A 22,342-nucleotide genomic window follows, 5' to 3' on the forward strand; every position below is an offset into this window, starting at 1 on the left:
TCAGGTATGTCGAATACTTGAAAGCGGCCGGGTCAGGAGTCGTAATAATCGTCGGGTATGTATGAGGAGATGCATGAATGTGGAAGAGGCTAAGAATGTTTGCAAAAACAGAGTGGTGTGGCGTTCGTTTCTCTCTGCCTACCCCTGCGGAGAAGCGGCGTGATTAGTTAGTTACTTAAGTTAGTTAATTAGTTTAGTTAGTTACTTTATATGAATTTTTACAGCGGTCTTTCTTAGCTGTATATAGCAGCTGTTCAAATAAAATTCATGTAGAAAAACCATATAGTTCTTATTTTATTATATAACATGCAGTGCCATCAAGAAATGACACTGCGAAACTCAAATGTAATAAATAAATGTTTCAGTCGCTGGATTCCGAGCTTCCGGAAGATGTTCAATCCGTCAACGGCACCCTCTTGTTTAGCAAAATCGGGAAGCAGCACAGTGGTTCCTACACGTGCGTCGCCAAAAACGCGGACGGGTCTATCAACACAACGATCAAGATTGATGTCGTAGGTTGGTATCGCGCACTGTTGAATTTATACGTATTTTGTGAACATTGCTTGAAGATTCTTTGAACATGCTTTGTGAGTTGACTGGGCCGAACATTTGATAAATTTTAAATGCTAAATTTCATTTTTAATTCAAGTTTTACTTGGTAAATACCATTATTTCTTTAAATCTATTGTGACACATCGCTCGCTCCTTTCAAGAACGTCATAAATAAAAAAACTTGATTTTTCAGGAGAACGTTTTTAAAGTTTAAAAATATAATACAATGTATTAAAAATAAATATCAAGCCACTTACTGAACTTTTTACTGTGCAACAGATCTTTTTGAGTAAAACCTGAAGGTTTTTTCTCCTTTTGAAAAATATTTAGTTTATTTAAAAAAATAAATTAAACAATACCTTTTCTTCAAAATGCAAAAACAACACTTTCTGCCCTGTAGCGAGTAAATATTAAGTTAAAAATATGCCTCTTTTGCTGGGATATAGTACATTTTCAGTAGTATGTTCTCTCTCTCTCTCTCATATTTAAAAAAAAAAATCGTACAAATTCACGTAAGTCGAAATCTTTTAAGTAGAGGGCTTACTGTATTTCCTAAAATCTATACATTTTTTAAAATCTATACAGTGTCTCCACTAAGGAGTAATTTTACATTTTTTGACATTCTTTGTTGCTAGTGTCGCCGCGTTTCGTGTTCCCCTTGCCGGGCGAGATAGTGGACGCGAACGAGGGCGACCCCATCTGGCTGGACTGCTCCGCGGAGGGCGACCCCACTCCGCGCACGCAGTGGGACCGCAACTTGGAGCGAATCGGGGGCACCCCGGAAGACAAAGATAGGTACGGAAGCAAGCATGCTGGTCGTGATGATAAAAAAAATAGCATTTTGACATCTCGGCGTAGATGAAGAAGAATATGGAGGCCTATGTGTTTATTAGTTTCCTAATTATTCCTAGTTATTGTCCGCCTCCGTAGTGTAATGGTCAGCACGCCCGGCTACCGTTCTGTAGGTCCCGGGTTCGATTCCCAAAGGAGGTAAAATAAATATAAGTTATTTTTTCACTCTAATATTTATCCAATATTACCCTGGACTGGTGCCTGAAGCGGAGGGCTGATCACCTTTCCTTCATGTGTAAACGATCAAGATAACACTGCGTTTATATGATGCAGTGCCCTATGCACCATTGGGGTGCGGATAAGGGTTTTTATCTTATTATCTTATATGTGCTTATAGGGTTTCAGACCTGCCATAGGCTGGTTTAAGTAATCACTACACATTTATTCTTCTCTTATTTCTGAGGGTTGTGACCCTTGTGGACACAATGACTCTTCTCCAGTTATCCCTTGACTGCGCTGCACGTAGCGCTCCAACCACCGAGGTGCCTGCTGCTGCCTTAATTTGGATGTCTCTAGTGAAGTTCTAGTGATTCAAGAACAAGGTTTCTAAATTGGTTCATATATATAGAACTTCCAAGAATTTGAGTAGTGTGGTTGTCAATAATGGGTAGAATTGGTGAATGTTACACATGTGTAAAATGGTTACTTAAACTAGCCTATGACGGTCGTCAGCCCCGTAAATGCCCAGACTTCCATATTCTTCTTCATCTCTGATGAGATGTAAAAAAATAATACATAGTTGTTATTTTATTCTATAAAACACAGTAAGTTTAGTTATAATTGGACTGGTATATGTCTCTTATCATGGAATGGTTTTCATTGTATTCCAGAATGATATCCTTGGAGAATGGCACCCTGTACATCAAGTCGGCTCAGGTGGAGGACAGTGACCACTACGGCTGCACGGCCGGGAACTCAGCGGGATTCCGGAGAGAGGAGGTCATCCTGGTTGTGCATCCCGGAAGTGAGTACATTGTATCTTTTCGAATCCTACTTTAGTCGACTTATTGGTCCGATTGGTCAGCATTTTGTGGTGCCTCTTCCGGCCCCGACCACCATAGACGAACCGATGATGATGAACCATAGATGTACCTCGAATGAACGCGACGACCGCGCCATCGCGGACAGCATGACGTCACCACGCCTTTAAAAGTACTGACGACGCAAGGTACATTACAGGATACTCACGGAAATTCACCACAGAAGCTCTAAAGCTTAGCAGAAAACAAATAAGGATCCTAACCAGGACCTTGACAGGACACTGCAGACTGAGGAAACACATGACAAAAATTGGACTACATGACCCCCCAGTATGCAGATTTTGTATCAAGGATAACAAAACGCCAATCCATATTCTATATGATTGTGACGCACTCGCTTGCAAACCAAGTCACATCCTTGGAGGACCTCTACTGGACTCCGAGAAGGTGAAGCTCCTACCACCAAGACAGGTCGTGAGTTACATGACTCATGTAGGTCTTGGCAGTGAGCTGTAATACAGAGGGAAGTCACAATAGACCTAATATGGTCGCAGTGACGTAAGGGATGCAAGATCCCTTGACCCCCAAATAGAAAAAAAAAACATAACATAACCTAATTAATTCACCCATACTTTATATCACGATACTTTCCCTTGCAAATTGAATCGATCGCTGTATTTTGAAGCCGTTGCCTCGTGTTTCCAGTTGGGTATGCGGGCGACAGCGACGGCATGAACACCAAGGCCATCCTGATCACCATGAGCGTGGTGGGCGCCTACATCCTGCTCGTGGTGGGCCTCATGCTGTGGTGCCGCATCCGCCGGCGCAGGAAGCTGGCCCAAGTCCTCGGTAACCCCCCCCCCCACCCCTCATGCATACGCATATCGTAGTTGTACAGTCGATCTGAATAGACAATTTTTTGAAAAAATGCAGTGTTCTGGTGCAATGTATACCCACATTTTCTTCAAACTGCAAAAACAACACTTCTGCCCTGTAGCGGGTAAATATTAAGTTAAAAATATGCCGCTTTTGCTGGGATATAGTACATTTTCTTGGCACTCCGAAAACATGCACAACTGAAAAATTAACAATTTTTGATATACGTACATTGTTGAAAGGAGTGAGCGATATATCATATTTTCTGGGCATTCCGAAAACACGCACAACTGAAAATTGACAATTTTTGATATATGACGTTGTTGAAAGGAGTTAGCGATATATAAAAAACAGGTGGACGCTCGACTGCGAAACTGCCGTCACGGGTTCGATTCCCGCCGATAGCAAAATTAATTCAGGAAAATTCCCTATCCTTACTATCCTGCCTGCAGACAAGCCCCTAAAATAGACATTTTGGCGGGTTATTCCCTTTAAAAAAAATAAAAACAGCATTTTTTGTATGACAAATTTTTCCGTCACAGCTAGAACATGACGAAAAAATTCGTCATTATATATTTATATATGTATAGGGTGGTTTAAGTGATCACTTTACACGTGTAACATTCACCAATTCTACCCATTATTGACAACCACACTACTCAAATTCTTGGAAGTTCTATATGCATATCGCTCACTCCTTTCAAGAACGTCATAAATCAAAATACTTGATTTTTCAGGAGAACGATTTTGAAGTTTAAAAATATAACACAATGTATTAAAAATAAATATCAAGCCACTTATTGAACTTTTTACTGTGCAACAGATCTTTTTAGGTAAAACCTGAAGGTTTTTTCTACATTTGAAAAATATTTAATTTATTTATAAAAATAATTTAACAATACATTTTCTTCAAAATGCAAAAACAACATTATCTGCCCTGTAGCGGGTTAATATTAAGTTAAAAATATGTCTCTTTTGCTGCGATATAGTACATTTTCTGGGCATTCCGAAAACATGCACAACTGAAAATTGACGATTTTTGATTTATGACGTTCTTGAAAGGAGTGAGCGATATATGAATTAACTTTGAAACATAGTTCTTGAATCACTAGAACTTCACTAGAGACATCTATTGGTGAGATGAAAAGAAGCTTTTTTTTATTGAGCAGAAACTCTTTTATTAGTATGTGAGATCCGAATCCTGGATTATAATCACATACATGAGAATCGCCAGAAAAATATGAAAAATAACTCCTATAATTGGAGATAATCCAGATTTGTGAACAAGTATTTGGTGCTTAAAGGCACCCTCACAAAAAGGTAGATAACAGCCCCTCCCCATACAATTGCTCCATATTTATTTGTCTGTTTGTTTTGCGCATGTCTCCAGCCAAGGAGAAGCAAGAGACTGGCGAGATGGAGCTCAAGGACAAGGAGGCGGAGGAGGGAGAGGAGAGGGAGTGCGACCTGCTCATCGGCTGCAAGGGCAGGGTGCAGGCGCTCAGCAGCGGGGAGCACTCCGAGGCCGGCCACAAGCCCAGCGCGCCCGCCGGCCGGACCGTAGTGCCCCGGGAGGCGCTCACAGACTTCCGGCAGCTCGGTGAGTCACCGAATGTTGTCAATTTTTATATTTTTGACTTGCAACACAACTCATTCTTGTCTTCTTCTTCTTTTTCATCTTGTTGTAAGCCTTGTGGCCTGTTTTTAAGAGGGATTATAGCCTCCTGCGATGTGAAATCCCAGCTATCGACCCATCTCTTTGGTGATCTGCCCGGAAGCTGTCTACCATGGGGTTAGCCGTAGAGTGCGACGTGGGGGACTCATTCTTGTAATTTCATTAATTATTGCCCCGGGAGGTGCTGGCCGGCTTCCGGCAGTTGGTTATGTCACTGAAATGTCACCGAATGTCATGAATTTTATTTTTTTACTGGCAACACAATGCATTCTTGTAATTTCATTCTTGGAAGTGCTGGCCGCAACAACGCTTATAAGCATCTCCCACTCTCTACCCGCAGTATGTAAAAGACATATTTTAAGGCATCTCTCGCGCTCTACCAAAAGTAAGAAAATAGAACGCTTATTAGCATCTCCCGCTCTCTACCAATGGTATGTAAAAGACGTATTTTAAGCGTACCCAATTTCAATCCGTACAATGTTTTTTATGCTCACCTCCGTAGTGTAATGGTCAGCATGCTCGGCTACCGTTCTGGAGGTCCCGGGTTCAATTCCCAGGGGGGTCAAATATTTATTTAAGTGATTTTTTCACTGTAATATTTATTCAATATTACCCTGGACTGGTACCTGAAGCGGACGGCTGATCACCTTTCCTTCATGTCTTAAAGATCAAGATAACACTGAGTTTATACGACACAGTGCCCTATGCACCATTGGGTTGCGGATAGGGGTTTTTTATATATTTATTATACAATGTTTTTTGGCATCTCTCGCGCTCTACCAAAAGTAAGCAAATATGTAGAACGCTTATAAACGTCTATCGCTTTTACCAACAGTATGTAAAAGACGCTTTGAAGCATTTTCCGCAAACAATGTGTTAAAACACATGTAAAAATGAATGATTTTAAATCAGAGAAAAATAACATTCATAGATATTGCCCTAAATTTATTATATTTGAAGTCAAAGCTGATGTTAATTGAAATTTGATAGCTTTTCCCGCAAACAATGTGTTAAGTTCCAGTCACATATAATAAGAATGAAGCATTCCATGAATCTTAAAACATCTCAGTGTGTTTTTTTTTCTTTATTTTAAATTCTTTTGCATTATACAAACATGACATAAATTAAAATACAAAATAATATGAATAAAATATAAATACAAAAAAAGGTCCCACAAAGGCATGGCCTGTGTGTGGGTATACAATATAATTTAGGTCATAGTAAAGGGTGTAAGGGTATGGGTATTATAAGTAGAACTAGAATAATAGTGTTAATATAAAATACAAAAAATACTTGACTATATATTCCATGAGGAATGAAGAGAGAAGAGATAAGGCGTAGGACGCAGCAAATCTTGGTCACAACTGTCGTCAAGAAAAAGCGATTCAGTTGGCTTGGCCATGTACTCCGCATGCCTCCTGAGAGCCGCCACCAAGCTTGCCTCTTTTACAAGGCATCAGGTTCGCGCCGCCCAGGACGACCACTGCTGACAATTCGTCGGCAGTTCTCGTCAGAACTTCGGGACGCAAATCTGACTTGGGAGGATGCAAGGGAGCTGGCAGCCGACAGAAAAGCCTGGAGACAGTTTGTGGACTCCATATGCTCCACCTAGGGAGCGGATATGGTTAAAATAAATAATATATTCCATAATAATATATTCCAATCGACTCTTTACCAACGCTGTATATTTTAAAAATAAATTAAAAGCAAGGTGTTCTCAAATACCCCATTAGGTTAATGAAGGGTTTAGTGTTACGCACACGTGTTGGCGTTTGTTATACACATATTTTATTCTCCAAATCGTCACACGTTCCGACGCCACACACGTGGCGCGCCATTTTACGGTGTTTTACGAGAAAAGATAGCCCTGTAGCCATACACCACAAGAGGTGGTATCAATACATGATAAAACTAGTGAAGGACATTGGTACCATAAACAAAAATAATTTATTGTTTTTAAATAAAATTAAAAACATAAAAAGTTGACTGTGATTTCTCTACGGTATGTCCAGGTCGCGGGGAGTTTGGCGACGTGTTCCTGGCGCGCATCGCGGACCCGGCGGTGCTGCCCTCGGAGGTGCACCGGACGGTGATGGTGAAGGCGCTCCAGCAGCAGGAGGAGGGCGCGCTGGCCGACTTCCGGCGCCAGCTGGACACCTTCTCCCGGGTGCGCCACGAGGCCGTGGCCGCCGTGCTGGGGCTCTGCAACGACCGGGACCCGCACTACATGCTCTTCCAGTACTCCGACTGGGTAGGTGAACCCCCTGGTGCGGTCTAGAAGCCCTAAGGCCCAGAGAGACCACATTGGCCTAACCACGACACAGAAAGACACAGTCACAAAGCCTTAAGCATGACATAGATTGATCATTTTACAAAGCTAACCATGACAGAGAGACCCTATTACAAAGCCTTATCCAAGACTCAGATAGACCCTATCACAACACCCTAACCATGACACAGAAAGACTCTATCACAACACCCTGACCATGACACAGAAAGACTCTATCACAACACCCTGACCATGACACAGAAAGACTCTATCACAACACCCTGACCATGACACAGAAAGACTCTATCACAACACCCTGACCATGACACAGAAAGACTATCACAACACCCTAACCATGACACAGACCCTTTTACAAAACCCAACCCGCGCTACAGAAATACCCCATCACAAACTCCCTAGGCTCTACAGCTTCCTTGCTCTCAGGGCGACTTGAAGCAGTTCCTGCTGGCCACGCGCAGTCCCGAGGAGGTGCTGGCCCACCAGGAGGGGGAGCCCTCGCTGCCGGAGAGCCGCGAGCCGGCCAGCCCGCTCGGCGCGGCGCAGCGCCTGGCGCTGGCGCACCACATCGCCAGGGGCATGGAGGCCATCGCGGAGCTCAGGATGGTGCACAGGTAAGCCGGTAGACCAGTAGCTCTTAACCGATCCTCCCCATGGAGCCTGGGTGAAAAAAATTACCCCTCTTCTTCGTGTGCCGTGTCAGGTCCATCCGTAGTTGGCGATCACTATGGCAAAGGCTCGGCTTTCCCGCGCCGTCCGGACAACTCTTTTAAAAGTTTCTGAGGTATCTCTACATGAGAGAGTACGGCTATTATCCTCGGCTCTACCAGACCCAGTTTCTCCAGGGTATGCTTGGCTACAATAGTTTAGAGACTAGAAAGAATGTGTATTTGATTACGCATTTTTATCCATTGTTGCGCGGTATGGTGGATAATCCTGAAATTATCCGGAGCATTGGTCTGTATGTTACCTAATAGTTACCTAAGACAGCGTCGGCATAGATTGTTTCCCATTCCTGTATACAGGACCAACCTGCCGATGGTTATACCTGTAGGAAGAGCTACTGCCATACTGAATAATATCACACCGGATATTCATCTGTTCCATGTGTCTGAGGGGGTATGCCGAAGCGGGATTCTTCTACATCTTTAACCTTTTCCACTCTGACCATTTTTTCTTATAACTGATCAGCTACTCTGATCAAAAAAATGTGACGTTTTTCTACCATTAAAATAAATATTTTGGTTCCCTAATTTTGGGACACTCTGTCTGGCAATTCGTATGACCATGTTAATTAAGATTAACTGTATTTATCTTAAATATTTGTTGGTAGAATATGCTTGGGTGATAGAGAAATCAGTGATTAAAGTTATACCTGCGCTGGGCCAGACATTGTGGCCCACGGAGCTGCCTACTAGAATCATACGGGCCAGAACGTCTGGCCTACAGAGTGGTAAGAGTTAACAAGAGTGTTCTTGTTTACTTCATAATTTTTGTGTTAATATAATAATAAAACCCTTATCCGCACCCGAATGGTGCATAGGGCACTGTGTCATATAAACGCAGTGTTATCTTGATGTGTTAATATATACGCTGTAAATTTTTAGTTTGTAATTTATATGTTAATTTTTACTGAATAAAATTGAATTGAATTATAAAGATTTCTTGTCTTGTAGGGATTTGGCGGCCAGGAATTGCCTCATAACGTCCCGGCTGAGCGTCAAGGTGTCCATCCCGGGACTCACCAAGGACACCTACAGCAAGGAGTATTGCAAACACGTCAATCAGGTAAATTCACCATCATTCAATCTGCAGTAGGCGCTCCGATGCATCGGCCGCTCACACTACAAGTGGGTGAGATCTGTTCAGTCAGAAGATCCGCATCACTTGATCTGAATCACTCGTGATCTGTTCTCAAAGACCTGATCTTTTCAAAACATTTGTTATTTTTTTCAAAGAGGAAAGCTCGCAAAAAGATGGTCTCTTACATAATAATAATAATAAAACCCTTATCCGCACCCCAATGGTGCATAGGGCACTGTGTCTTATAAACGCAGTGTTATCATGATCGTTTTACACATGAAGGAAAGGTGATCAGCCCTCCGCTTCAGGTACCAGTCCATGGTAAGATTGAATAAATATTACAGTGAAAAAATCACATATTTATTTTTACCCCCCTTGGGAATCGAACCCGGGACCTCCAGAACTGTAGCCGAGCGTGCTGACCATTACACTACGGAGGCGGACAAAAACTACATAATTGACTGACAAAATAAATAAGAATATTTTTTTACTATCAGACACTGGATTATTAATCCTATGGGCGCTTGTCCACTTCCCGGAATTTTACCGTCCGGCAGTCCGGTTTGAAAAATGAAAACGATTACGACAGTTTAGCGTGATCGAATTTACACGCAACGTGTTCACGCACCGATCAAGAGCTCCGATCCGAAGAGAGATGAACAAAAGCACAAGCCAATCCAAGCCAATCGTTGTTTTAATACGCTTACTGACGTGCCGGACGGTAAAATTCAGTGTAATTCTGTGTAGAGGACAAATGCCCTATGGATGATATATTAGTAAACGATATATTATAGGTGTCTCATAAATAATAAAAATAACAAATAAATAATTTAAAAAAACTCACTTGTTTATGGGAAACACTTAAAAGCGTCTTCTACATACTGTTGGTAGAGAGCGGGAGACGCTTGCGAGCGTTCTATTTGCTTACTTTAGGTAGAGCGCGAGAGACGCCTGCAAACATTGTACAGATGGGAATTGGGTGTTGCGGCTACTTGTGATTAGTATACTGAGGGTCGGGCGGCAGACTGCCAGAGTATAATTAGGGTCCTTTTCCATACTGTTGGTAGAGAGCGGGAGACGCTTGCGAGCGTTCTATTTGCTTACTTTAGGTAGAGCGCGAGAGACGCCTGCAAACATTGTACAGATGGGAATTGGGTGTTGCGGCTACTTGTGATTAGTATACTGAGGATCGGGCGGTAGACTTCGGATTAAGGTCATTAGTAGTGGCATCGAATAGCGGAGTATTGCCTTTGGTTAGGTTATCTTATTAAAATTCCTGTTTTTTCCCAGGTGATTCCCCTAAGATGGCTGCCCTACGAGTGCGTGAACGATGGGGATTATTCAACCAAATCAGATGTGTACATGTTTGCCTGCACTGTCTGGGAGGTATATATGAACAATATCTAGTCTAATCTAATATTTTCATTAATTTACTTTGTGATAAATCTATCCATTTTTAATTGATGTTTTACTTAATAAATACCACTATTTCTTAAAATCTACTGGGACACGTGTTTCGATGCATTCCGCATCATTTTCAAACACCGTATGTGAAGCTAATTCTAAATTTTAGAGTTGGGTCCTTGGGACGTTGAAGGTTGAAGAGGGGTAGGAGCTGTTTCTTATTTTATTTAATTTTTATTTAAGTTTTTTTTTTTATTATTTCTTATCAGTGGGAACATAGACAAAAGGGGGGAGGCTTTAGTCATTGTCATATTGTTGATTATGGGTTTATTGTTATTTATATTTTTATGAATTTTTATTGTTTCAAAATGTTGCGGTTTATGGTATTTCGTATCAATTATTTTTAGGATTTCTACGTTATTGTGGTTAAATTTGTGATCATTATCTATTAAATGGTTAGCGAATTCCGAAAAATTATTATTTCACAAACATAATTCATGTTCCCTGATTTTTGTTTTGAATTTTCTGGAAGTCATACTTGATAATTTTTGAGAAACGCCTGAGACATTACTATCTGTCATTAGAATCCTAACTGTCCATCAAACCTCCTCCCTCTACCTCCTTCCCTAAACTCCCTTTTTCCTTTTCCTTCCTTATTATCATCAATTTGTATTTTTCATAAATATTTAAAAAAATAAAAAGTAGTTTTACAACATTTTGAGTGTGTCCGACACACTCAAAATGTTGTATATAAATTATCTGGTCAAATTATAAGCTTAAATGAAAAAAATTAAAATGATATTTTCTAGCGTTACTCATGTGTGTGATTATAATCCAGGATTCGGACCTCACATACTAATAAAAGGTCAACAAAAACCTTTTCATCTCACCAATAGATGTCTCTAGTGAAGTTCTAGTGAATCAAGAACAATGTTTCAAAATTGGTTCATATATATAGAACTTCCAAGAATTTGAATAGTGTGGTTGTCAATAATGGGTAGAATTGGTGAATGTTACACATGTGTAAAGTGATCACTTATACCACCCTACGACAGTAGTCAGCCCCGTAAATGCCCAGACTTCCATATTCTTCTTCATCTTTGATGAGATGTTAAAAAATAATATTAAAAGTAGTTGCTTAATTCATACATTTTAATTAATACAATTTGAGTGGAAGAAATTGTAATAAAACCATAAGCATGATCCTATCACAATTTCTATGCGATTGGAAAGGGTTTACGAGTGTGATCCAGAGGGGTTTATGAGTGCGATTTTGAGAGGCCCGTCCTCAGCACTCCACGTGTTCACACATCAGTTTATCGTTGTCATTTTGTCACCAGATATTCTACAAGGGAGAGCTGCCCTTCATCAAGATGAACGACTCTACGGTCATGTGTCATCTCAAGAATAACACTCTGGAGTGGAAGATACATCCGGAGATGCCCAGAGAATTAGAGCTACTATTGGTACGTCTTACATGATGTTTATTTATCTACTTCCTTTATAACTAACCATCACGCCGCTTCCCGCAGGGGTAGGCAGAGGGAATAGAACGCCACACCACTCTGTCTTTGCAAACATTCTTCGCCTCTTCCACGTTCATGCATCTCCTCATACATACCCGCCGATTGTTACCACTCCTAACCTGACCACTTTCAAGTATTTGGCATACCTGATCGTGCCGTGTTTTTCTCGGTCTTCCTCTGCTCCTTTTTCCACTTACTTTCGCCTCATAAATTTGTTTTACCGTTCTTTCCTCGCTCATTCGTTCTACATGTCCAAACCATCTCAACGCACCTTTCTTAATTTTATCCATAATGCTTATCTCAGCTTTGCATTCCTTCCTTATTTCACTATTCGCACATCTATCATACATCGTTCTGTCGCACATTCTTCTGAGAGATCGCATTTCGACTGCATTCAGTCTACTTTCGTCCTTCTTTTGCCAACTCCACGTTTCACTTCCATACATTAGAGATGGAACCAGGACTCCATTGTGCACTGCCAATTTAGCTTCCTTTACTTCCTTTAAATTTATATAAATATATACATTAACTTTGAAAAAATTAGTATGTTAGTATTGTGGTTATGGGATTGCACGTGCCACGGAGTGCTCCCTACTGCCACAGGTTCCTTCTCAGAAGGCCGTTGAACAAAAAGGATGATTTTAACCGGATCCACGCGGTTCGCATAACCGTATGTGTTTTATCAAAACATGCCCCATACGCGGCTGACATAAGCGTTTGTGTTTTTACATTGCTCCAAGTTTCGAACCTCAGTTCAACTTAGAGGGATTTTTTCATGGTGTGGAACTTTGGATAAAATAATACGTCAATCCTTGGCCTTATGACATCTGTTGAAATATCTGACTAATAATTTGTAACATCTCAAGGATAAATAAAAGAACAGATCCCTGATTTTTCTTGCGGTCGGTAATTAGTCCGCGCCATAATCATGCCCTATATCTGTCTCACTCTCGACGCTACGCATCGCCAGTGGGTAAGAGTGACACACGATGCGTGCTTTGATTTATTTATGTTACAATCTTATTTGTTTATATTACGATATATTTCAAGAATAATGTGACACAAGTATGTTATAGAGTACCAAAAAGGCACAATGAATCCCATTGAACGTTTTTGTTTAGGAAAATAAATCGTTTCTTAACTAAATACATGATAAAAGTAATCATTTTGAAAACGGCGAAATACCGCCGCGTACGGGCGTCTCTCAGGAACAAAGTTGACGCAGTTAAAAGGTTAAAAAAATATGATCATGTTTCACCTTCTCGCACGGAACTGGCTTCACTTCAACCAGCACATAAATCTTCACTCTCTCGCGCTACTTTATGGTAGTCTTCACAACCCCAATGCACCTAAATATTTGGCTGGAAATTTTATATACCTCTCAGATAATGGTCTATCACTTCCTTCTTCCCAAGAAAGGACACTTTCCATTCCTCGCCATAACATATAACTTCAGTAACTCCTTCCCTGTCCAAGCGGCCAGACTATGGAATGAATTACCTCTCCTTGTACCTTCTCTAATATTTTTTGGTTTAGAAGTTGTGCCGATTTGAAGAAAGTTATATTTTTGTGCTAATCGCTGAAAAATGCCCGCTTCCGGCTAAAGTCTATTGTGTTTAGACCCCCGATAACAGTGTGTTAATATTATTATTTTACTTATTTTGTTTCCAGGTAAAATGCTGGGACGAATCGCCCAACACTCGGCCCACATTCTCCGAGATTACAAAAATCGTGAACAAGATCCTCCTGGACACCAAGAAGGCTGCTACTAGCGGATAACTTTCGCACTAAGACTGCAAAGTGGGTGGTGACTTTTGCCACCGACTGTACGACTGTAGCCATATATAACCCACATCACATCGTAAGCTCATAGGATGACAAAAAGTCCATAAATAGTTTAGCCCATCGTAAATTGAAGCTTGGGGTAGCCGACACCCACAACACATTGTTGTCAGGCGGTTTTGTTCATCAACCCCGACCCTAACTATACTCTGGCAGTCTGCCGTCCGACCCTCAGTATACTAATCACAAGTAGCCGCAACACCCAATTCCCATCTGTACAATGTTTGCAGGCGTCTCTCGCGATCTGTGGCCTTGAAGCTTTTAAGGACCAGTAATTGGGAAAATGATGTGGTGTTATTGGTGCCTGTAAAGGGAGAATTTGCCAAGAAAGCTACTACAAGTGAAGATGTTTTATCTTTAGGTCACCCTACTACTTATTTTGTGAAGAATTTATATATATATATATATATATATATATATATATATATATATATATATATATATATATATATATATATATATATATATATATATCCCTCTTTATTCTCTTATCATATTCTTCATTTGCGAGAAGGCCACGGTCCAAATTTTGTATGTTAATTGAGGTTATAATAATGTGTTCTTTCACACTAAAAACTCTCATATCTCAAATTTTACAAAGTCCATGTTTAGTTTTTATGATAGGTCATGACCAGGTCAACCGCCAATCCCAGGTTTGTTCATAGTTTTCCGGGACACACTGTACGAATGAGTTCAGACAAGGACTGCTGACTGATTGTCAACAGTGGACGTAAAAGAGGCAGCTCTCGGGTGGCAAGGCCACTTGTTTTTCAGCGATTATTAGAAATTAAAAAAATATATGGTAATACGACTTTTACATTCTTCTTCTTCTTCTTTCCATGTTCGCTCCCTAGGTGGAGCATATGGCCAACACGAGTCGTCTCCAAGTCACTCTGTCACGCGCCATCTTCCTCCCAGGTCAGTCCGGCGTCTCGAAGTTCCACTGAGTATAGTCGGTGAATGGTCGTCAGCGGCCTTCCGGGGCGCCGGAACCCTCGGGGTTGAAAGAAGCGACATGAGGGGTTGATGTTCTCAGGTGGCATTCTAAGAACATGTCCCAACCATGTCCACCTTCTCCTCTTCAGGACTTCCAGTATGAGGGGCTGTTGAGTTCTTCTTCTCACATCGTCATTCCTGACCAAGTCATACCACTTTATACCCAGTATTCGCCTCAGGCACCTATTTTCAAAACTAGCTAGTTTCTTGCTTTGAGCTTTGGTGAGGTGCCACGACTCACATCCGTACAGCAACACTGTTAGGATGCAGGCACTAAAGAGACGGCACTTGGTTTTTGTCGAGTAAAGCAGTGAGTCCCAGACATTGCGCATTTTATTGAATATAGCTCCGGCCATTTCGAGCCGTACATAGAAAAATTATATTCCACATCAACCTTCATATAAATAAATACAAATTTACTTCTTTTTCCCTTTCTTCTATTACCTTTGTTTAACAATCAAGATGACACTGCTTCTAAACGATGCAGTGCCCTATGCACCATCAGGTGTTAGAAGAAGGGGAAGACAATGAGGTTTATGTATAAAAATCTGCATATTTTTCTAGAGAAAATCAGTCAACGCCACAAAAAATGTCCGCATGATTTTTTTATATAATATATTTGATCTAAAATATTAAAAAATTTTAACTTTAGGTTTAATTTTTATGATTTTAAATTTACAACGCCATATAAGAGACTGTTTTATATTTTATATAAATATATATACACACAGGTGGCACAAAATTAATCACTTTTTCAAAAGATGAATTTTTGCAAACGGTGTTGTATGTCATTAATATTTGACATTTCGCTCACTCCTTTCAACAACGTCACATATCAAAAAACTTGATTTTTCAGGAGATCGTTTTTAAAGTTTAAAATATAATAAAACGTATTCAAAATATACATCAAGCCACTTATTGAACTTTTTACTGTGCAACAGATCTTTTTAGGTAAAACCTGAATGTTCTTTCTCCATTTGAAAAATATTTTGTATATTTAAAAAAATTATTAAACGATACCTTTTCTTCAAAATGCAAAAACAACACTTTCTGCCCTGTAGCGGGTAAATATTAAGTTAAAAATATACCGCTTTTGCTGGGATATAGTACATTTTCCGGGCATTCCGAAATCATGCACTACTGAAAATTGACGATTTTTGATATATGACATTGTTGAAAGGAGTGAGCGATATTTCAAATAACATGGTATGAAATGAAATGAAATTATCTCTCTCCTCAGAAAATCATCATCGCAGCAATTTTTACTTTGTCTAAAATTGACAATTTTTGATACATGACGTTGTTGAAAGGAGTGAGCGAAAAGTCAAATATGATTGACATACGACACCATTTGAAAAAGTTATAACACCTTCTGATACGGTGAATAATTTTGTGGCACCCTGTATGTATACATATGTGTGTGTGTAGTTTGGTGGATAAGGAAACGAATTTTATAATATGTATGTATTGTAGCTCCTGTAAGCGGAGAAAAGCAGATTTGTGAACAAGTATTTGGACACACTTAAAATATTGTTAATATGTATGTTATATGAGTGAATTGTACCAAAATGCATTTATTAATTTTAAGCCTACATTTAAGCTATTTAGAATATTACTAGATATATATTGATAGTTGTATTTTTAATTTAACCCTTACAGACCTAAATGTCAGATGCCAATCCGTAATCCCGGATAATCCGAACAAGATTTTATAGGAAAACATTCAAAATACCCGCAAAGACTGAAGAATACATTTCGCTCACTCCTTTCAAGAACGTCATAAATCAAAAAACTTGATTTTTCAGGAGAACGTTTTTAAAGTTTAAGAATATAATACAATGTATTAAAAATAATTATCAAGCCACTTATTGAACTTTTTACTGTGCAACAGATCTTTTTAGGTAAAACCTGAAGGTTTTTTCTCCATTTGAAAAATAGTTAGTATATTTAAAAAAATAATCAAACATTACCTTTTCTTCAAAATGCAAAAACAACACTTTCTGCCCTGTAGCGGGTAAATATTAAGTTAAAAATATGCCGCTTTTGCTGGGATATAGTACATTTTCTGGGCATTCCGAAAACATGCACAACTGAAAATTGACGATTTTTGATTCATGACGTTCTTGAAAGGAGTGAGCGTTATTGCATAAAATTATCATATCGTGGGTATTTTTTTTTAACCCTTATCCGCACCCTAATGGTGCATAGGGCACTGCGTCATATAAACGCAGTGTTATTTTGTCTCCTCATACATACCCGCCGATTGTTACGACTCCTAACCTGGCCACTTTCAAGTATTTGGCATACCTGATCGTGCCATGTTTTTCTCGGTCTTCCTCTGCTTCTTTTCCCGATAACAATTTCTATTTTGGTGGTTTATAGAACAATGAAAGCTTTATTATATGCATCATTAAAACAAAATTGCATATTTTCGATTTAACCTGTTTTTGTCAGAATGTACTATATCCACAATATATATATATAATATAAACTAATTTTGTTGAAAAATTAATGAAACCTTAATAAAGTATACAGTACTGTACTTGTATTGTTACCGTATGGCTGCCGCCTCCGTGGTGTAATGGTCAGCATGCTTGGCTACCGTTCTGGAGGTCCCGGCTTTGATTCCCAGGCGGGGTAAAATAAATATAAGTGATTTTTTCACTCTAATATTTATTCAATATTACCCTGGACTGGTACCTGAAGCGGAGGGCTGATCACCTTTCCTTCATGTGTTTACGATCTAGATAACACTTAGTTTTTATGATGCAGTGCCCTATGCACCATTGGGGTGGGGATAGGGGTTTGAAGATCCTGCTTTATGCATTATGCTTTAGTTGCTCCTAAAATATTGTATTTTTTCTTCAAAAATGTCTTCAACGAAAACTATTTTCTCCCTTTTAGCTATGAGCGTCAGGGTTTGGGTCCACAGCTAATGTACACCAGGTCTGTAAGGAGTTAAAATATCCATCCTCTTTTATTTTTCAAAATAAACCCTCCATATTATCAAAATCAACTGTCAATGCCATTTTTTAAATAAAAATACATTGTAAAATAGTTAGCTTTAAAATTGGATAAAAATACGTATTTTATTCCGACTGTAACTAATTTTTTTAAAACTTTTTATAATTTTATATAATATTCAATGCTATAAGCATCATATTTTCTCGAAATAGAAATATTTTCACCAGAAAATATAGAAATAGTGTCGGGTTGTGGTCCCGTGGTTAGTGTCGCGGACTCTTAAGTCAAGAGTTTCTCGGTTCGAACCCCTCTACCGCAATTCGATTCATTTTTCTAATAATGAGCCGCTTAGGCTCACAGAAATAGTATGAAATTGAAATATTTGTGAAAATAATAAAAACACAAATATTTCTCTTTTTTATATAAAAAAAATAAAAAATAAATATGATTTGTATCAAAATTATCCATGTCCATTTGATGGGTTTTCTTTGACAGCGTCATTACGATGACTTCACACAAACTTTGCTTTGAATAAAATGTTGTGGGTAAAATAAAAATTATCAGAAGTGTGGTTTTAGTGTTTAAATGCAACCACAGATGGCAGCACACGTGAAATTTTAGAAATAAATGACACCGGGCTTTAGTTATAAGCGCAGCTGTTCATATATGCCCATACTCCTTTGAGGAATGTTTTGTTTGGAAGACCATGTATGGTCACACTCGGTTTGTTGAATTAAATTGTCCGTGTCTGATCAACCCTATGGCAACATCGTAAGAACAAATTTTCTATGCTTCTGGTCACTATCTATGTAAACACATTGTTGTCGGGCGGTTTTGTTCATCAAACCCGACACTAATTATACTCTGGCAGTCTGCCGCCCGACCCTCAGTTTACTAATCACAAGTAGCCGCAACACCCAATTCCCATCTGTACAATGTTTGCAGGCGTCTCTCGCGCTCTACCTAAAGTAAGCAAATAGAACGCTTATAAGCGTCTCCCGCTCTCTACCAACAGTATGTAAAAGACGCTTCTAAGTGTTTCCTGCAAAGAATGTGTTAATAAATTGTTGTTTGGCGGTTTTTTCATCAACCCCGACCACAATTATACTCTGGAAGTCTGCCGCCTGACCCTCAGTATACTAATCACAAGTAGCCGCAACACCCAATTCCCATCTGTTTAATGTTTGCAGGTGCCTCTCGCACTGTACCTAAAGTAAGCAATAGAACGCTTATAAGCGTCTTCTGCTCTGTACCAAACAGTGGCGTGTACAGTTCTTAATGAGGGTAGGCAGTAGGGTTGGGTAAAGATAAGGCATAGTAGGCACTGGTCGTGTTTCTATATGGAAGGCACTGCTTTTATACCTATATAGAATGCACGCCTCTGCTACCAACAGTATGTAAAAGACGCTTTTAAGCATTTCCTGCAAATAATGTGTCAACATAGGTTATTGAAATACGTCATTTTTATCCAAATTTTGTTTAGTTTTTAAGCAATGTACTTAATGTGTCGTTTGGCCCAAATTGCGGGACTGATGTAAAAAGGAACTTACTATGTAATAGTCTCCTTATCGTCACTTACTCTTAAGTTTATCACTTTTGTAAAATACCTTCTAGTCATTTTTGCCTTCTTACATATATTAAATTTAGCCCTAGAATATGTTAGAATAATTATTTCACTTTTTATTTACAATTTCGACCCTTTCGTACTATATTATTTATCGATTTGGCATAAACTTTTCTGAAAATATGATGATTTGAATATAAAAATTTGTAACACTCTCCTTATCATTCACCGTTCACTTTGTGTAATACCACTTAAACACTAGATATTATCTTTTGACATCTCATCAAAGATGAAGAAGAATATGGAAGTCTGGGCATTTACGGGGCTTACGACCGTCATAGGCTGGTTTAAGTGATTACTTTACACACGTGTAACATTCACCAATTCTACCCATTATTGACAACCACACTACTCAAATTCTTGGAAGTTCCATATATATGAACCAATTTAGAAACCTTGTTCTCGAATCACTAGAACTTCACTAGAGACATCTATTGGTGAGATGTAAAGAAGCTTTTTATTAAGCAGAAACTCTTATAGTATGTGAGGTCCGAATCCTTAACCCCGGATCCACGCGGCTCGCATAAGCGTATGTGTTTTAACAAGACATGCCCCATACGCGGCTGACATAAGCGTTTGTGTTTTCACTTTGCTCCAAGTTTCGAACCTCAGTTCAACTTGGAGGGATTTTTTCATGGTGTGGAACTTTGGATAAAATAATACGTCAATCCTCGGCCTTATGACATCTGTTGAAATATCTGACTAATAATTTGTAACATCACAAGGATAAATAAAACAACAGATCCCTAATTTTTCTTGCGGTCGGTAATTAGTCCGCGCCATAATCATGCCCTATATCTGTCTCACTCTCGACGCTACGCATCGCCAGTGGGTAAGAGTGACACACGATGCGTGCTTTGATTTATTTATGTTACGATCTAATTTGTTTATATTACGATATATTTCAAGAATAATGTGACACACGTGTATTATAGAGTACCAAAAAGGCACAATGAATCCCATTGAACGTTTTTGTTTAGGAAAATAAATCGTTTCATAACTAAATACACGATAAAAGTAATCATTTAAAAAACGGCGAAATACAGCCGCGCACGAGTGTCTCTTAGGAACAAAGTTAACGCGTTTAAAAGGTTAAACCAGCCTATGACGGTCGTCAGCCCCGTAAATGCCCAGACTTCCATATTCTTCTTCATCTTTGATGAGATGTCAAAAATAATATGAAAATAACTCCTGTAATTGGAGATAATCCAGATTTTGTGAACAAGTATTTGGACACACTCAAAATGTTGAGTTTTTTCTATTATTATTGCTTTGAAATGATGTTTAAAATATTTATCAAGATTTTTTTATTGATATCTCATCAAATTTAAAAGTGTGGGCATTTACAGGGCTTACGACCTCTCAAAAGCTGGTTTAGTTGATTGATTTCTTTTACACACGTGTAACTATCGTGATAACGTGATTGATTGACGATGTAACGTGATTGACGACCACACTACTTGAAACTTGTATATGTATTCTATAAATGACACTTTCTTTCATATCGCTCACTCCTTTCAAGAACGTCATTAATCAAAAAACGTGATTTTTCAGGAGAACGTTTTCAAAGTATAAAAATATAATACAATGTATTAAAAATAAATATCAAGCCACTTATTGAACTTTTAACTGTGCAACAGATCTTTCTAGGTTGAACCTGAAGGTTTTTTCTCCATTTGAAAAATAATTAGTTTATTTTAAAAAAATAATTAAACAATACCTTTTCTTCAAAATGAAAAAACAACACTTCCTGCCTTGTAGCGGGTAAATATTAGGTATACCCAGTAAAAGAGGCATATTTTTAACCTTGTAAGGTTAAAAATATGCCTCTTTTACTGGGATAAAGTACATTTTCTGGGCATTCCGAAAACATGAATAGCTGAAAATTGACAATTTTTGATTTATGACGTTCTTGAAAGGAGTGAGCGATATGTGAGCTATTCATATAAAAAATCTTGATATGTATCACTCGTAAATGAATTTGTGAATAAAAATTTGGACACACATTTAAAATACAGTGGAACCTCTCATAATGAATAATTTGCATAACACGCAAATAAAAAAAGTAAAAAAATTGCTTAGTCAAAACAAAAAATGAGTAAGATTCTGGAACGAATTATGCTCGATACAAGAGGTTCCACTGTATTGTGAATTTTTTTAAATTATATTATTATTTTGAATAGCTATCACATAGTAGCTAAGTGCCAATTCTTTAGTTATTTGCCGTAACTTGGCCATAAAATTTTGAAACTTATAAAGTGAGCCGCCAAAGTGTTTTTTCTTTCTTTTACAATTACATATATATGATTATGTGAAATTTTTTAATGTAATTATTTAATGTACGTACTAACATATAGCTATATCAGTGTAGCACGAAACAAGAACAAAGGTTCGGACTTAAATTGTAATATAACACATACCGCTCACTCCTTTCAAGAACGTCATAAATCGAAATTTGCCAATTTTCAGTTGTGCATGTTTTCGGAATGCCCAAAAAACGTACTATATCCCAGCAAAAGAGGCATATTTTTTGATATACGACGTTGTTGAAAGGAGTGAGCGATATTACAAATAACATGGTGTTTCTCTCTCCTCAGAAAATGGTCTAAGTACTCCACGGTGAAGGTTGGCAATCATCGCAACAATTTTTACTTTGTCTAAAACTAACTAACCGACTAACCATCACGCTGCTTCTCCGCAGGGGTAGGCAGAGAGGATAGAACGCCACACCAATCTGTCTTTGCAAGCAATCTTCGCCTCTTGCATATTCATGGAACTCCTCATACAAACCCGCCGATTATTCCAACCACTATCCTGACCACGCCCAAGTCTTTGAAATACTTGATCATGCCAAGTTTTCCTCGGTCTTCCTCCGATTCTATTACCAACCACAATCGCCTCATAAGTTTGTTTTACTGTTCTTTCTTCACTCATTCGATTGACTTGCCCAAACACTCTCAA

At 38.8% G+C, this 22,342-nt stretch overlaps 1 protein-coding gene across 2 annotated transcripts in view; it reads left to right on the forward strand.

The window, feature by feature from the left end:
• The window catches only part of LOC148302123 (tyrosine-protein kinase-like otk), a 57,527-nt gene extending 43,355 nt beyond the window's left edge, over positions 1–14,172 (forward strand). For both annotated transcript variants that reach the window (XM_088272058.1, XM_088272059.1), the window contains 11 exons: positions 366–516; positions 1,188–1,347; positions 2,235–2,368; positions 3,090–3,233; positions 4,651–4,860; positions 6,948–7,186; positions 7,649–7,836; positions 8,899–9,010; positions 10,316–10,411; positions 11,770–11,895; positions 13,627–14,172. In XM_088272058.1, coding sequence (XP_088128184.1) covers positions 366–516; positions 1,188–1,347; positions 2,235–2,368; positions 3,090–3,233; positions 4,651–4,860; positions 6,948–7,186; positions 7,649–7,836; positions 8,899–9,010; positions 10,316–10,411; positions 11,770–11,895; positions 13,627–13,734 — 1,668 coding nt within the window. In that variant the 3' untranslated portion in view covers positions 13,735–14,172. The remainder of the gene's footprint in view (positions 1–365; positions 517–1,187; positions 1,348–2,234; positions 2,369–3,089; positions 3,234–4,650; positions 4,861–6,947; positions 7,187–7,648; positions 7,837–8,898; positions 9,011–10,315; positions 10,412–11,769; positions 11,896–13,626) is intronic.
• Positions 14,173–22,342: the final 8,170 nt, after the last annotated feature.

This window comes from Brachycentrus maculatus, unplaced genomic scaffold (assembly GCF_059751285.1).
Source record: "Brachycentrus maculatus isolate JH-2025_06_01 unplaced genomic scaffold, ASM5975128v1 h1tg000475l, whole genome shotgun sequence".
Classification (NCBI taxonomy): Eukaryota; Metazoa; Arthropoda; class Insecta; order Trichoptera; family Brachycentridae; genus Brachycentrus; species Brachycentrus maculatus.